Source organism: Diadema antillarum, unplaced genomic scaffold (genome assembly GCF_040938485.1).
Source record: "Diadema antillarum isolate AM-2024a unplaced genomic scaffold, OU_Dant_1.0 scf00000015, whole genome shotgun sequence".
Lineage (NCBI taxonomy): Eukaryota > Metazoa > Echinodermata > Echinoidea > Diadematoida > Diadematidae > Diadema > Diadema antillarum.
In genome coordinates, this window is record NW_027270904.1 from 1,017,151 (window position 1) to 1,035,301 (window position 18,151).

The window sequence follows — 18,151 nt, forward strand, 5'->3', positions numbered from 1 at the left end:
GTAATATGAAATGACCTACAAGTAGAAATCCATTAAGAAAACTGCAAAAAATTGTCGAATACGTATTCGAGTTGTTTTGTCGTTGTTTGTCCATTATTGCCCTCGTGATTGATTCTTATATTCGATGATTTAAGGAGATGAGGGGTTTCTATGAACTGAAATTCATCGTTTTGTGTTTGCTTGTTGTTGTTGGGTTTTTTTTAACCTCCAGGAAACAAGAAACCAAGTTCGGAAGCAGCAGTTGCGGCTGCCGAATCGAGAGCTGCTCTCGCCCGACTCACCGCCGAAGTGGCCGAAGCCAAGCGAATGGCGGCCGAAGCTGAGAGCGCCGCAGCCGAGGCTCGAGCGAAAGCTGCCGAGGCGTCCGAAGAGATCGAAGCGGCTAATGCTTCGGTGAAGGAGATCGAAGAGGAAAATAAAGAAGAGACAAATGGAGAGACAGATAAGGAAGGAGTGGAGAAGGAAGAAGAGGCAGTGGAAGAGAAAGAAGTGGATGACGATGAGGACGAGATGGACAAACTGGACGAAGAATATGAGCAAATGGACGAAGAGAAAGATGACTCAAACGCAGCAGAGGAGAAAGATGCTGAAGTTGATGAGGTTGAAGAGCCGAAAGAGAAAGGGCAAGATGAAGATGGAGATGAAGGGGGGCAAGCAGAGGAAAGAACAACAGACGTGGATGATGGGCGAGAAGAGGAAGAGGAGGAGAAGAAAGATTCTCCCAAACCTGTTTTGTCCCCGAAATTATCCATCAAGGAAAACCTCTTGGAGTGGCCTCATCACATGTAAGTAGGAAAGCCGAGAGGAAGCGAGAGATGGGGAGGAGGAGGGATCGGAGAGATCGGAGAAGGGGGGGGGGTAGCAAAGATATGAGATCATAATTGATTGACAGGCCACTGCTCAGTCCATGCTTGGTTTTGACAGAATCTTTAAGTTGCGTTAACACCAAATCCGGCACGGGTCACGGAACGGATTTTTTTGCTATGGTGCGCCAAAAGGAACCATGTCTGGTTCTGTTACAATATCACTTCCCCGCTAACAAATTTTGTTACAAAATTAATCTTCTACTGTTGATTTTGTTGCTCTTGATTTTGACATAAGAATAACATTTTGGGTGATTTTGTACCGAAACCAGACATGGTTCCTTTTGGCGCACCATAGCAAAAACCTGCCCATACCGTGCTCAGTGTAAACGCGCCATGAAATAATATTGATCGATCTCCTGAGACGTAAATTTACTGTTGGATATTGATCTGCGTCGTTACTCCTAAGTCTGTCTTTGCGGAGTTTGAGTTCCATGTTTTGAATTGTCCTCTCTTAAAAGATGATTTAGTGTGCCTTTTGAAGGAGCTTCTGATCAGAAGGATGACAAAGGTTTTAAACCTCATCTTTTGCTGTCATAAACTTGAGACAGAAATTAGTTTTACGGACTAGTTTCGAAAGACGGGATTTTTTCATACTGACCCTTGAGTAATCTTGAGAATTCATAAAACTTTGAGACATAACATTTCACTATAGGAAATTACTTTTCTGATTCCTCACCTTTTCAAGTTAACATATACTGATCTAGAACCTCTCATTAGATTCAGACAAAGATGATATGAAGTGCATCATTTATTTATTTATTTATTTATTTATGTATGTATGTATGTATTTATTTATTTATTTATTTATTTATTTATTTATCTATCTATTTATTTATTTATCTATTTATTCATTTACTCTTCTGTCTGTCTCATGTCCTCCCCAGCTTACCGGTGACAATAAACAGCGAGGAAGAAGTCGGTTGCGTTGTCCGCTTTAAAGACGAGTACTTCCCCGCACCGGCTTCCTTGCATCTCGTCTGCTGCTACGACAACGAACTCAGCACCAACGTTGTCGATGACAGTGAGGAGATGGTCAGCAACGTGGTTCGACTCCGACACGAGGACGAGGACGACGACAACGCGGAGGGCGACGATCTCGGCGCACCCATCGTGGTGGCCATTCCGTACACCGTCTCGGGGAGGATGGCGAGCACCAGGGAGTTCGTCGTAAAGATGCGCGGGAGGGAAGATGAGGAATGGCAGATAGTCCCGACCCTGGCCCTTGAGGGCGCCTTCGCCGAACACAAGGTTCGTTTGGCTTCCATGATGATTCATTACAACACTATTATTATGAAATTTTTATGTTCCCATTTCCCCGCTCCGTACTTTCGGAGTTTACTTAACACATAACGTACTATTGTAATGTTTACTTCACGTTATCGTTGAAATATTCCATGACCTCTAATTCACTTTTCCCTTCGAATAGAATATATTTAAAGAATAAGACGACATACAAGCGCATAGGCTGAATGAAACGAGATCTGTTATAAAAGAATGATTACAACCTTTTGAAATTTATGAAACCGTGTTCATATTCATTCATTTCCAACGTCTCTGTCATCACTTCCGAACACGAAGACCCACACCAGTCCAACAAGATCTCACGCACACTGACACAGCCACTTATACATAGATACACATAATTAACAGTAAGCCATGCAAACGAGTACACACTTTCAGACGGAAATACCCAGAATAACGCTCTGCATATTGCTTTTTTAAATGTTGCTTACTAAAATTATTATATCGTGCCATGTAACACCATTATGATAACTGTCGTCTATGGCATATGGACTCTTATTAGATATTTCATTTAGAAATTAGCTCTATTTTTTAGATAGTTTAATTTCAAAAATAAACGTACGTTCTTGATTCAGTTTTTCATTTTTTGGGGTAACATTTATATGAAACGTTCCATTTCATATAATATTTGATATAATATTTGATAATAAGCACACATTCTTGGTAATTGATATCCTATCTCTACGTATATTTGTTTCCTAAGGGTGTCTTCGCGGAGGTGAAGACCAGTCGGCTAGGTTCGTTCGCCGTTGTGGCCAAGCTGGCGCGAGACAAGCAGACGATCACGAAAAAAGGCGGGACGGTGAAATCCTCCGCGGACCATCGAGTCACCATCTCTTACCCAGTTGGGGCCTGCAGCCTCATCAGCGTCTCTCTGCAGGTTAGGATCAAGAAACTCGTCTAGCTATCTTTCTTTATTTTTGCATATCCCTTTATGTCCTCTTCCCTGATTTCAACTTTCAACTTTCAGCTTTATTTCCATTTCCATTGAATAAACAGGGGAAATTATATACAATACATTTACAGAACATATTTGTAACAATTTCAAAGAAAACGTACATGTGGTCACGAGTAACAACAGAAATTCCTTTCTAAGGTATATACATTATACATAATACAAAGACTAGAATGGAAATGGAGGGTCCCACTAAAAAGCAAAGCTTGTAGGGTATGGGACCCTCGCAAAATACATACACAAAATCAAAGAAACCAATGTCAACTGACATACAATTAACTTAGGAAGGGAAAATCATTGATAAGGACATAATTATCATACTGAATATTGATGGGTTAATTAATTTGTTCACATTCTCTTCTCTTTCCGAAGAGTTAACAGTATTTTTCCCAAGATTTCGCAGAGTTTCAGCGTATAATTGAAATCAAGGAACATCACAGTGGAGTAGGGTATATTTACATATGGTGGCTGCGCTATACAAATCAATCCAATTTTTTTATTATTATTATTGTTATTATTATTGTTATTATCATTATCATTATTATTATTATTATCGTTATTATTATCATCATTACCATTATTATTATTATTATTATTATTATTATTATCATTACTATTGTTATTATTATCATTATTATTATTACTATTATTATTATCATTGTTATTATTATTATCATTATTACTATTATTATTATTATTATTATTATTATTATCATCATCATCATCATCATTATTAACACGTAATTGAATCAACGGTATCTACTCTACCGTAGTTACCTCTATAGAGCAGTTAGCCTCATTTAATCTCGGAAATGAAGGGAAAAACTATTTTGTTTCACTTTGATAAGAAAATTGCTCTACACCATCAATTGTAGAACAGCATTAGAAGTATTTCGAACTTTCATCAGATATTTCACCCGTAAACCATCCTGATCGAGCTCTAAAGATTCGAATATGGCCTTAACGTCGACAAAATATGTAGTGACATTTTCCTCTTTGATGAAAGCTAAAAAATACAGAGATAAGAAAACTACTGCCCTCCTTCAATAGCATTTACCCAACTGATGCATGCCTGCCTAAGTCTGTTAATTCAAAGTCGAGGAAGCATGTACCTTCTCATTCCTTATTCTCCCTGACAAACTTGATGAATGATGCATTGTTGTCATAGCAACTACGCCGGAGCACAAAGATTGCTGTGGAACAGTGGCGTTACTATAGCAACATATGGAATAAAATATTATTCTTGAATGATTTATGGCCTACTTGGATCGTATCACTCTACGCTGTAGCCTAGCATAAAACTGTCTACAGCTAAGCCTTGGCGTTTGAGGCTGTTTTAATACTGATGATAAGTATATTTTCACCCTCTCATACAAAATACTTCATTCGTTTCAATCGGTACTTGGCTTTATTTTAAGTGGTGATATATCTTCCCTGCCTTTTTTATATCTATAACATAAACATAACGATAATATAGATTATGCATACATCAAGAATATGATATCATTTAATATCAGACTTATAGAAACAGAATGGAAGATTGTATGTTTTTACAAGATGGAAGCTTGCAGTATCTGAAAAGGGAGGAGACAGAAAAAAAGACAAGAAGATTCTGACCTATCAAACATTACTGCTTGAGGATAATGCTGGGTGAATTCATACTTAGATAACCACGCATACATAAAAAAAAAACCAAAGATGACAGACAGGATCGACACTGACATAATTATTATCATTTCGCCTATGAAATCAAGACTCGTAACTAGGTTTGTAATTCGTGCCAACTTTAGGTAAGTATGCCTATGTCCATCTGTGCAATGACCATAAACCTTATTATGCAAAGTTTCGAACAAGCTTTAACATAGGACCGTAAGTTTGACCTTTGACCTCTTTGTTTCAATAAACAGGTGCAGCCTGCGGAGAACGTGGTAAGTGAGATCAAAGCCCGTCTTCGTCACTGCGCCGAGCTGATCACGGCTAGCCCCATAGTCCACATGACCCACTCCTCCAAGAAGCCGTTTGAGAAGCCCATTACCATCACCATTCCCTGCCCGCCCAACCCGCACAAGAGCTCGGACTCTTCCGGCTCGTCGTCCGAGGGGGGCGGGGTCACTGGTGGTGTAGGAGGAGGAGGAAGCGGTGGAGGGAAACGAGGCGAGAAGGACAAGGCACAGAGCAATATGGAACCTCTTCGTCCCGAAGGCGTTGTGGTCATAAGGTGAGCAGGCTTGCTATAATTACAATTATAGACTGTAACAGAGCATGATGATCTGGTTCATTGAGCATTCAAACTATTTTTTTTTTGCCAGTTTGGAATTAAAAGAAATATGTCTTCTTCTTCTTCTTCTTCTTCTTCTTCTTCTTCTTCTTCTTCTTCTTCTTCTTCTTCTTCTTCTTCTTCCGAGTAAGTGCAGTCCACTATCTGGTTTATTTTCGCACTGTTTGGCGGGGCTGGTGTGGTGTATATACAGTGCCATATGAAATAACCACATGATAACTAACATACAATATGAGGCGATAACACATTGTTACACTTCCCATTGTTGAATTTGATTAAGATTTAATCTTCAACTCATTTCTTTTGGTTTCCTTTTCCCCTTTTCCTCTTTCTCTTCCTCCTATTCCTATTCTTTTTTCCTGAATATTTAGCACTGCTATTCGTGATATTATATACAGTATCACAATCTGTGTCACTTTAATGGCAGGTACATTTATACCAAACACCGCAAACACTTGCATACCAAACACCTTATCAATATTTCAGAATAACAAGAACCAAAATGATGATAATAGATAAGCGTTGCATTGATGCCATGTTCACGAAATAATCACAATCATCTACTAGTATCTGCACCGTCTAATTCTGTTTGTCTCGTGTCCCAGGGCAACCAAGAGCAGTATTTTCGGCGGCGATCCATCTCAGGACGCCCTCTATGTTCTGGGCAGGCAAGGGTCTTCTGCCCAGTGGAACGAGATGGAAGATGTGCCCATTAAGCAGGTCAAAAAAGATGTGGTGGCGGTCGACATCCAGGAGCCCATGGACAAGTGAGTCAAAGGGATGAGACCATGTGACTAGATGAGAGGCGCGCGCACACACGTACCTTAATCAGTTTCAAAGGCAACTTTTTTCAAAAGCATTAAACGAGACTAGTCGCCTTCATCTGTTCAATAGTTGTCGCATTCCAATTCGGGTCGGACAACTTGAACCGACACTATATTCATGACATTGTAAAACAGCTGATCAAGTGATCACTTTTCAACACTCGAATTGTAGAAACATATTATACTAGTAATGAGATGCTGTGCGCCCCTGGCGACTGATCGATGCCTTAAACAGAAATATAAAGAAGGGAAATGCAAGCTGAAAGTGAAACATTCAGAATTATGAGAAACTATTGATCTACATGAGCTTGTGCTCCGAGTTCCAAGTAAACGAGCAACTTGTCGGGAAATTCTTGATGTACGAATCAATCTCTAGCGCATCGCATCTACATTGTGTAAGCGTATTTACTACACAAAAAGTCGAGTAGAAGTTCCTCGTTTAATTTACACTGTTTGTGTTTGTGTAAAAGGGGCCATAGTCGCATGTAATATAACTGAAATGGGACTGTATAGTAATAACTATGATAACAATTATCATGTTATATAATATTATACATCCTTTTCTACCTACCAGATTGGTCATTCTACGCGTAGCACAGGACGCGCGTTTTCCAATCAAATGCATCGCCGGTACGTTCGAGCGCGCGCTCCAGATCCGCTACGCCAAGTTGATTTTCTTCCACAAGGAGGACGAGCCCCACAAAGCCGTGATCGCCTGCGTACCGACCAAACAGATGGACAACGCGATGCGGAAACTGAACAACGAGGGCTACTTCGGGCCGCCTGACCCCAGCGACGAGATACCAGTGACCGAAGGCCAGGAGATCACACTAAGGTACATTTTTTTCCTGCACGTTGTGATAAACTTCATATGCCATTTCATGCTGCACTGTACACAATATTTCAGGGAACGACTAATTATCTGTGCGCATTTGAGTCGTTGCGGATTGTGAAATTTTTATCATCGCAATTTACAATAAACCTCTCGGTTAAATGGATCCTTTCAATCCCTGAATAGAGCAAGGGTGAACAAAGGAAAGGAAGGTGATAGAATATAAATAATTACATCATGAACGTGTAAGACGATGACAACAGTGTAGTAAATTTGAACTTCAGTTGTTGTCATGCTTACACTACGGGGAAATGCGTAGGACACGCTTTGATAGCTTTTGTTTTGTTGGTCTGGTTTTTTTTTCTGGCAGACGGAATTCTGTTGACGGAATTAGGAGCGGGCAGATTGCGTGTTTTCAGCTATAGATGGCGCTGTGTAACTACACTGTAGCAAAGCTTATTCATACTGAAGAGGCTAAATCATGTCAAAAAGAAAGAAAAACAGGTGCAACGCTTTGCTCGAACTCTACCTCATTTTGTAATGAAAAGATATTTTTTACTGATGTTTTTTTTTTTTCAGATCTTACGAACGTTTGAGCAACATGTTCAATGACTTCCTTTCAAGTGCAACATTCCATACTATACCTTAGCAGCGACTCATTGCTAGGGAAGCCAAATTCTTATGCCTTTCTTTTTTTTTTAATAAGGGTATGCAATGTTTGGTAATCATAATGACAATGGACAACAATTTAAGGTGTGACGTAATATGTTTTTCGAGACGTTGAGACTCGGAGGGTTAGTGTAGTACATGTACCATGGTGACTGTGTGCCGATGTAAATTATTGTTCACATGCATGTATCCCATGTTCATTTTTTACTGTAATCCGTGTTTTATCATCATTACAGGTTTAGCGGCAATGTTAGAATGGTGGCCAAAGATGAGCTCAAACTTAACTACCATTCACACCGCCGAATCTACCACTACATTAAACTACGCGAGGTTAATCGATTCGGTAACCATAGCTCCCCAGAATATCGAGGCTGTGCTGAGTTCTACGGGACGGTAAGTTCGGACCAAGCGACATCAAGACTTATCCATTATAGTCGCTTTTCATACAACAATCCCTAGTCGTATATTTCTATCCAATTTAGTTCCTCATGCTTTCTTTTCTTGATTTTTTTTTAAATTTGCGCTGTCTGTTAAAAATGTCAATCGAATGCATCGATTGATTGAGAGTGATCGTAAAGATGGCTTATTGGATGATAAAGAATTAAGAAGAAGAAGAAATCAAGGATCTACCGGATTCAAGCGTATACTCTTCAATCCAAAGAACATAATCCTATATTAACTTTAGAAATCTTTGATTCTTTCACATTAATCGTTGAACAAAAATTATCCGCTGATGACGTTGATTTCAACTGTCCTTTCTATGTAGCATTGAAGTAAGAGCAGAAAGAGAAATTGATGAAATTTAAAATGTACCTAATGCAATGCAATGTACGCTCAAATCTGCCAGTTACTAACTAATCCAAGAGGGATGATCAGATTTTTTCTTAATTTTACTGGTTTGTTTATATATACTTTGACTTACATATATTTCTATAATTCTCATGTGTATTCACTCTTCTAATCACTGATTTATATGAGTGTTTATGTGTTCATTTATCTTCATTCATTAATTATTCTTTCGTTTACCTAAATGCCCTATTCAATAACTGGATAATGATCTATAATTCAATTACGATTCTTTTTTCTTCCATTTTTCCCTCCTCCTGTCCTCCATTTCTACCACATTTTTTGTCCTCCTCTCCCCTCCTCCCAACATCACATACCCCCTTCTTCCTCTCTCGCATCACTTACCCTTTAAACCACTCTCCTTCCTCCTCCTCCCCTTCTACCACCTCTCCTTTCCTTCCCCTCCTCCTCTTCATCCTCCCAACATTACCCCTCTCCCCCTCCTCCCCTTTCTCTCCCATCACTCACTTTTCTCACCTCTCTTCCTCCCCTTCTACATCCTCATCTTCCTTCTCCCCCTCTCCTCCTACTCACATTATCGCTCTCCTTGTCAATCCTCCCCCTCGCTCTCCCATCACTCATTCTCCCCACCCCTCCTCCTCCTCCTGCTCCACCCCCGCATCTCGTCCCCCATCTCCAGGCACGTGTTACCCTGGAGGACATCGAGGACCCCGAGGAGACGATGCTAAGGGAGGCTGAGGCCAAGGCTAAGGAGAAGAAGACGGAGAAAGAGAACAAACCCATCTCCCTCAAGGAGGAGAAGAAGATCAAGGACACCAAGGCAGCAGACCAGAGTGCCTTTTTCAAGAAGGCACCCGATCTTCTCTCCAAACTCCATGTTTCCCTCCCGAAGGTGGCTATTGCCATTTCTATTTCATTATTATTACTACTGCTATTATTATTATTATTATTATTATTATTATTATTATTATTATTATTATTATTATCATTAATAATAATAATAATAATAATATTATTATTATTATTATTATTATTATTATTATTATTATTATTATTATTATTATCATGATCAGTAGTAGTCCAACATACCATTCGTATTAGTATTAATATTGGTATCGTCATCATCATCATAATCGTCATAATCATCATCATCATTATCACTATAATTACTGCCATAATTATTTTATAGTAATGATGTTAATGAATAGGCAATGTCTACGTACATCTCTTTCAATCAAAGAAAAATTAATTGAACCCTCTTTTAAAGTCATAACATTATCTGATAAACCCATTTTATTCACTACGATATGCGGTCTAAATTGCCCGTGGTATAGTTTCCTTGGGGCCGTCACTGCATAGTTTCAAAATGATTGTCATATTTTGACACAATAGGTATTTTATAAATCTGGATGAAGAGGGCTTTTAATGGGATATAGGTTATACATCTTGTTCCGGAATTTTGCGTAGAGAAAAGTTCGGGATTCTTTGGTTTTGAGTTCATGGGCCCAGTGCGTACAACAGTTCAGTTCATAATGATTGCATCTTCGATCTGACACAAAGTTACGGACATCATTTCTTTTGATCCTACCGGGGTGCACCTGTTTTCAATGATATATTTATCTTAATGGTTCTCTTGAAACGGATGTGAACCTTATGTACTTGACAACAGATAAATAATAAATAAAGACACGGTCCTTACGGAGAACAGCGGCATGATTGCTTTTTTTTCTTTGTTTTGCAAAATTTAATGACTTTCATACTGCGACAATCATACACACAACATGAGGCCTATATGGCAGTCAAGTGACTAGAGAAAGGTCATTAGCAAGGTTAAGATCTTCATTAGAGTATTTCAGTCAAGTGCACCTCTGTGGAATGCAACAACAAAAACCAATACTAACCTTGGTTCGTTTCTTGTTTGTTTCCCCCCGCGTCCTTCGCAGCCGGATCCTGACCAGCCTTTACCGCCTAGTCGGTACCGAACCACAGCCATTGATGCAGGAGGTAAGTGTGTGCGTGTGTGTGTGGGGGGGGGGGGGGGGGCGGGGTAAGATGGTTGGGAGTGGGGGCATGTAGGCAGGGAGAGTCTTTGTCATTTTGTTTTTAGATAGTTTCCGAAAAGATATGTGTGCTCTTTAACGTTATCATAATCACGGTAACAAAGTTTCAATTACATATTCTTGATTGGCCTACTTTCATAAAAACTTGTTTTGTATATCTATTCATTTTGTTAATCCACCCAGAGTGATAGTGTAAATTTCACTTTTATTTCATGGAGTCAGAATTAAGCATGAATTGGGAAAACAGTTTTTGTGCGTGTGTGTGCCTACCTCAGTATGTTACTTCAATCATCGGCCTAATCTTACGACTCTTTCCGACATGTAATTCCTGTTTAATCCTTAGATCGGAGAACATTAATGAATCAATAACCGCATCACGCATTACAAATTTAAAACAATGTGTACACGGGTGAATTCTTGTTTAATGAGACATAGACAATTGGATGGGAAATCGAGAATTCACGTTAATGACTATAAAAGTAAATAGAGTGCGGAATTATATAACTTAAATGATTCTTCAGTTAATGGATAAGTGGATGGTTGGTATTGTTCAGAGCATATTCGATAGATCATGATAATTTGTAAAAAACGTAGATATAAACAGATTTACGGTGAGCGTGGAAAAAATATTCTAAAATCACAAAATGTTTTGCCCAATGCACCGACGACGGAACGTTTTGAAAAGTTGGGGGGGGGGGGGGCTCAACATCGAAGACATTTTTTCGTGCAATGGGTCTTCCGCTCTCATCATCCGTCCATCTTCCATTGACGTCTTCACATTACCTTAAATAAACAGAAACACGTTCGACCTTTCTCCACTCCCCCCTCACTCTCTGACACACACACACACACACACACACACACACGCACACACACACATACACACACTCTCTCTCTCTCTCTCTCTCTGCGCTCCTTTGCTTTAAAAGGATTGTATAGTTTTGGCTGAGATGGGGATTCAAATTTTAACTTTTTGCGAGATAATTAGAAACCACTTTAGGATTATGAAATATTAAAGAGCATACAATTCTAAGAACAATCAAATGTTTATTGATTTTGGTTTGACGAAAGCTCGTTTTGACATGGGTGAGATATCCGAAAGCAAAATGGTCCTTATACACTGTTATAAACATATGGATCCCGCCATCTATTAGGACCCCTTTGTTTTGCTTTGTTTTTGGATATTTCAGCCATTTCAAAACCGATTTTCATCATATTAACATTTATTCCTGTTAGAATTGTGTATGCTCTTTAATATCACATAAGTGGTTTGTAAATATCTCGCAAAAAGTTAAAATCTGTATCTCCATCTCTTTTTTTTGTGGGGGAGCTAGAGGAATAAGGTGAAAGCCAATGCCCTTTGGTTCCCGACCAAAGTCAGACATCTGACACGTCTGATGAGAAGTGCCTTATACTAAAATGTGTTCGGTGACGCAACCAGGAATCGCTTATCCATTAGCGTTTAACAGTTCTTGTTGTAGGCTGGTTGTAGGATGTTGGGCAAGGTCTTAACAGATTTGACCTTCCTGAGATTACAAAAAGCATCCAGTTCGTTTGTCGCTAATAATATGAAAGTGACTTAGAGATGTTAATTGCTAAGCAGCCGTGCGTCAGCTTAAGTTACTTGCACTATGTTTGGTCAGCCTGTAATATACGATAGAGAAAAACAAAATTCAGTTGCTAGAAAAGGGGCACAGTTTGTATCAAAACACGGAGAATTGTTTTTGCTTTTTGAAAAGGAAATTACCCGTATTTCTATCTCTGATGGGTAAATAAAGATTAAACAAATAAACAAACTTTGAAAATTTGAATTATTTTTAGAATTGTATGCTCTCTAACATTTCATGAAGTGGTTCCTAAGTATCTCACAAAAAGTTTAAAGCTGAATCCTCACCTCAACCAATACTATACCATTCCTTTAATAATGACATGATCATCTAACACAAACTTACACCGTACTTACCATTTGGGTACTTCAACTCCATAGGGCGGAGGGGTGAAGTACACAGTTTAGAAACATATCTTCGTTAGATGGTGTGTGTGTGTGTGACCAGAACCATTTTTTTTTTTTTAGTAAATCAATAACAGAGTGATTATGTCGTGAGGCAGAACAGAACGATGTGTTGCATAGCGAGAAGAGAATTCCACACGGAAAGGCTTCCTCCTATCATGGACCGTATTTTATAGGGTCCATGCTCCTATCAAAGATTGGGATGTAATCACGCGGAGCCGAAACGAGAACAATTCACGCGTGTAGGCATGTCGAAATGTGTGGTTCAGGGCTGAAATGATATTCGAGCAAAGTTTAAAGGGATAGTACAGTTTCGGTTGAGGTGGGGCTTCAGGTTTCCAGTGTTTTTGATAATCATTCTTGGATATAATGAGAAACCTCATATGAAATATGAAAGAGCATGTATAATTCTAAGAGGAATTAACTCATAGTTTATTTGACGAAATTTGGTTTTGAAATCTCTGACGTCTGCAATGTCCAAAATAAAGCGATCCTTATGAAACCTTTTATTAGGATTGCTTTGTTTTTGTTTTTTTGGTTTTTTTATATCTCAACCATTTCAAAACCAATTTTCATTAAATAAACTTTAATTCCTGTTGGAATTGTATACTCGTTTACATTTCATAAATTCGCTTCTAAGTACTTCGCAATAAGTTGAAACTGCATCGTCACCTCAACCAATACTATACTCTTCCTTTAATTACGGGAGGGGGAGGAAGAAACACCTAGTGTAAATGACAATAGTCGGACTGAGAAAAGCTGACATTATTATTTTGGCTACTCATTCCTTCTTGGTATCAGAAAGCAGTCAACCTTGTTGATACCTTAATCCCCCAGACAGTTCTTCCTTCTCTATTTTCTATTTGCACATCTACATACAGTGAATATCTCTCTCTCTCTCTCTCTCTCTCTCTCTCTCTCTATCATGATATAGCCTACATGCAAACACACACACACACACACACACACACACACAAACACACACCACAAGCATGCATTGTATTTCTGAATGTTGCGTGTAGCAGCATGAGACGGCACCTTGAGAAATTTTGAGTTGATAATTTGCGCCTTGTGAGTTTTCTTTGTTAACATCACCACCACTAGATCACTGCATAATGTCCACGTGCTGAAACGTTTGCCAAGTATTTTTAGCATTCGGGGCACACTGGAGAAAGCTTCTGCCATTATATTGCATGCATATTCCAACTATTAAACTCGACGTGAGATGACTGCACAAAGTTCGGGTGATTAAGAAAAGATTTTCTTCAAGATTTGCCCCATTTTTTTTCTCCCTCTCTGTTTCCCTATTATGATAACCAGGTATCGTGTGCAATGCCAACCTAAGATGGCTATCAAACGAGCTGGGTAACGAATGGGAATCACTTGGCGCCTACTTGGGACTGAGAAAGAGTCGTCTGCAGAGCATCAAGAGGAACAACCCGGACTCGCAGGACCAGCAGGTGGGCAGGGCGTGGCACAAATGGCAACCAAATGTTGTGTCCAGTTCAATTCAATTCATTTCCATTCAATTCAGTTCGATTCAGTTCAATTCAACAGAGTTCAATTCAATTAAATTCAGTTCAATTCAACAGAGTTCAATTCAGTTAAATTCAGTTCAGTTCAGTTCGATTGAATTTGATTTAATTCAATTCAATTCAATTCAATTGTGCTTTAATTCCATCCAGCAAAAGCTAGTACAAAATGTACATTTTATGAATCATATTGTTAAGAAATACAAATAATAGAGTTTAATACAGAATATAAGAATGAATGAATATGTAATAGAAACCATGAATACCTTGTAATGGTGACAAAAAGTAAATGTAGTGATGGAAAAAGTGATGTACAGAAAAGCGGAGCGTGAAAAACATGGATACTCGAAATAATATGTTGTGGTTTTGCCCCCGTTAAGCGACTGGGATTTGTTCTTGTTATTTGTTCTGTTCTTTTGGCTTAAGACATGAACACAACATGCGATGTTTGATTCTAATTTACAGTCAGAAGGTTGTTATTTGATGCGATATTCGTATGTAAACTCTTTATCTTTTTTGAGTAATCTTCTCAAATAAAAAGGTTCTTTGTTGATGAGGAGGACACCCACGCAGCTCCATATTAGGATAGATTCAGTGGTGTGTTTTTTTCTGTTGTTGTTGCTTTTCTTTTTTTAGAGAGAGGTTGAGGTTGGTATCATTGCAGTCAATTTCCACTTTCAAAAAGGAAATCATCAGGAAATGTCAGGGGTTTTATTATCAAAAAGTACTCTTGTAATCGAAAAAAAAAAGAGTTTATTAATCATTATTTTATTGCAACCCCTATCCACTTTTATTGTTTCAGATTTTTGACATGTTGGTGACGTGGCGAAGCATGCTACCCAAGGCATACAACAAGGAGCGAAAGATCTGTTCCGCCCTCACTCGCTGCGGGCGATACGATCTCGCCGAGGAGCTTCGCTACCGCGATCAGGATGTCGACAACGAGTACGTCGACGAGCAATTTGAGGACGAATGAAAAGCGGGAAAAATCGACAAGCATTCGTATGGCGAGATTTTAATGTTGTTGCTGCTCTCGCGTCGTCTTAAGGATCGCAACCATTGGATTTCGTCAACGTTGACGAGATAGATTTGTGGAACACAGGCTATTGACTGCAGAGGACGCAGAGTCTTGTTAACAACATCATTTACAGGAAACTATAACAGAACTTTAAATAGATGGAAAACCATTCACACAATCAATCGTTCAGTACATAGCAGTCTGTGAGACTATGTCTACATGTCTGCTTGTGAAACAGTAGATCTGATATAGATTGTAATTTTCATCCTGTTCTGTTAGTCGCTTCCTTGACATGGGTCGAGATTACTGTGTGCCCTTCTTAATTATGTAAATGATCTCCACGTTGAAATCAGCGAAAATGCATGAAGTGGGCAGCCAACATGCCATTTTTATACCAACATGACTATCGACAGAAATAACCAATTTGCAGCTTTCTCGTAGTTTCAGGTCACATGGAAATTTGCAGGACAGTCGATTTTTAATCTTTGAATAGGAAGACACAAGAAGGTTATTGTTTATCATGTACGGTACTCAATCTTCGTTTTAAGGGGCTGTTGTTCGTGGTTCAGTGGTTAAGACAACGGACTGTCAATCATAAAGTCCCTGGTTCGAATCCCCCAGCTGCCTAGACAAGGCAATTTAAACTCGTTGTCTGTAGTCCTCCGAAGGGGAGGGGATTTACAGTCCCGTGGATGCTATAAACACACATTGCTTCACTAGCGTTCACTTCCCTCCGGGAAAGAACACATTATCACACAGTGTGTTCGAAGGTGTTCGCATAGTCGATTGTGTGAAAATGTTCGAATTTAACAGTGTGAACATGATTCCACAATGTGGTGTTGTTTTTTCACAAAGTGTTGACATAGTGATATTCTGTTTCACACTGTGAATGGATGATTTACAATGTGAATAGATGATTCACAATGTGTTCAAACTGTTAAAAACGCCCGAATTTAATAGTGTGAAAAGATTTCACACCGTGTTTGACATTGCAGTTCACACTATGGGACAGTGTGTTCTTTCAAGCTGGGTTAAAAGAAATAAACTTGAGAAATTTCATATAAAATCAATTAGTGTGCAAGGAAAACTGATCCTGAGGGGACACTTACGATGCAGATGTTCGTCTTTGGTAACATAGGCTTTAAGTCATTAATTATTTCAGACCAATTTTTCCATTTTTAGATTTTCCGCTTACAGCATCCGTCCACATTTTACTTGTACATATTGTAAAATTCGTTTGTGTTGGCCAAATCTTATGATCATTTACTGTAAACTCAAACAATTACTGCTATACATGGCACTTATCAAGATGCACAAAAACATCGTTTGTTATTTTTTGTGCTTCAGTGTGTGCTTAGCCGAAGTTGTCTTTTAAAAAGTCTGTAGTTTTGCATTTAGTTGTTTTCACCTACTACACGGGCTTTCTTTTTTCTAACATTTCTTTTTTCGAAGAAACAAAAAGACGGCATCACATGTCGCATTTTTAAAGAGAATTTACGCATGAACAATATGTTGTCTGTACTAAGTAAAAAGTAAGATTACAGTTATTTATCTTGTGTTTGGAATGTAAATGTTGGCTACAAAAGCAACTATTTTCGTTCAAACGTGTGGTGTGTGCCTGAAACATGTCTTTGTTTATGAATAAAATTGTATAAGTTTGAATAACTTGAAAAGGCCCTATGGATGAAAAATAAATTTGTGAAATATCAATCTCACATGGAGTTTCATTCTTCTATGCCTCTCTCTCTCTCTCTCTCTATCCATATATATATATATATATATATATATATATATATATATATATATAGTGAAAATTTTGAGCAAAAAAAAAATGGGTTTTCATCGGGATTCGAACCCGAGACCTCCGGATTACTAGACCGGTACTCTACCGACTGAGCTATTGAAAGCCCTAGATCGGTGTTCGTCCCAAACCCTTAACTCTCTTTGCCCGTATGGTCAGAAGCTATAGTGTGTGTATGTGTGCCACACACACACACATTAACCTGACATAAACCCAAAGAATGTAAATCAACTTTGGAATAAATGCGAGGGATCGCCGAAGCGATGCAGCTTTTTATTTTTTTGTAATATTTATTGAAACAAGGTCTTGTTTCAATATATATAAATATATAAGAAGAAAGAGTCTCAAGTACGCCATGGATCCAACGATTACAAAATTTTTTATTACAAAATTGTCCATGCATTCATTCACATTCTTCTCGATGGTGTGTCAGATCTTTATTAGACAGTCTAACTTGATAAACTGACAGTCTTGTAAAGCTTGCCTGGGTAAATATTTTCATTTATGCTGATATGACTGTATGGTAGTTTTGTCGAAATGAACTTCAGTATTTCTAGATCAGGAGAGACTGGATCTTCTCATTGCTCTGAAATTGATGACATTGTATGAGGAGGTATGTCAATATATTTGACCATTAGACATAAGACTACTGGACAAATACAATGCATATGATACTTCGAAGACATTGTTATGGTGTGACCCTTATCTTGACAAGCCAATAAATCTCATCAGAGGAATTAATTACTCCTTTGGGCACATGAAACTACTGAAATAGTATAGCGACGTTAACATCATTTCTAAACATAGTGATATCATGTCTCCGACGAAAATATAAATGCATCATGGGCGTGTCTTTCTCGTACGTATTAGTTTAAGCACATATATGTAAGATAACGTAAATGAATATTCAAATGTATCATTGACTAATCTATTGTGTATTTAATTAGTTTATTTATTCATTTATATTACTCTGCAGGGTTGCCTTATTCTGTTGGCAAAACACACGCACATATACACACACACAATAACTATGTGTGTGCGTGTGTGTGTGGATCACGTTATTTATATATATATATATATATATATATATATATATATATATATATACATATATATTCTATTATATAAATAACGTGATCCTCTATGTTGTTTAGTCGGTCCCTCCTCCTGTATTTCAGCGTCCATCAAGAAAATCG

The 18,151-nt window shown here is 38.4% G+C and overlaps 1 protein-coding gene across 1 annotated transcript in view; it reads left to right on the forward strand.

Moving 5' to 3' along the window:
* LOC139724200 (uncharacterized) overlaps positions 1-15,112 on the forward strand; it is a 29,141-nt gene extending 14,029 nt beyond the window's left edge. Inside the window, exons 2-12 of the mRNA XM_071635348.1 lie at positions 212-785; positions 1,751-2,114; positions 2,872-3,048; positions 5,031-5,341; positions 6,007-6,168; positions 6,800-7,060; positions 7,963-8,119; positions 9,213-9,425; positions 10,477-10,537; positions 13,925-14,064; positions 14,939-15,112. Coding sequence (XP_071491449.1) covers positions 212-785; positions 1,751-2,114; positions 2,872-3,048; positions 5,031-5,341; positions 6,007-6,168; positions 6,800-7,060; positions 7,963-8,119; positions 9,213-9,425; positions 10,477-10,537; positions 13,925-14,064; positions 14,939-15,112 — 2,594 coding nt within the window. The remainder of the gene's footprint in view (positions 1-211; positions 786-1,750; positions 2,115-2,871; positions 3,049-5,030; positions 5,342-6,006; positions 6,169-6,799; positions 7,061-7,962; positions 8,120-9,212; positions 9,426-10,476; positions 10,538-13,924; positions 14,065-14,938) is intronic.
* Positions 15,113-18,151: the final 3,039 nt, after the last annotated feature.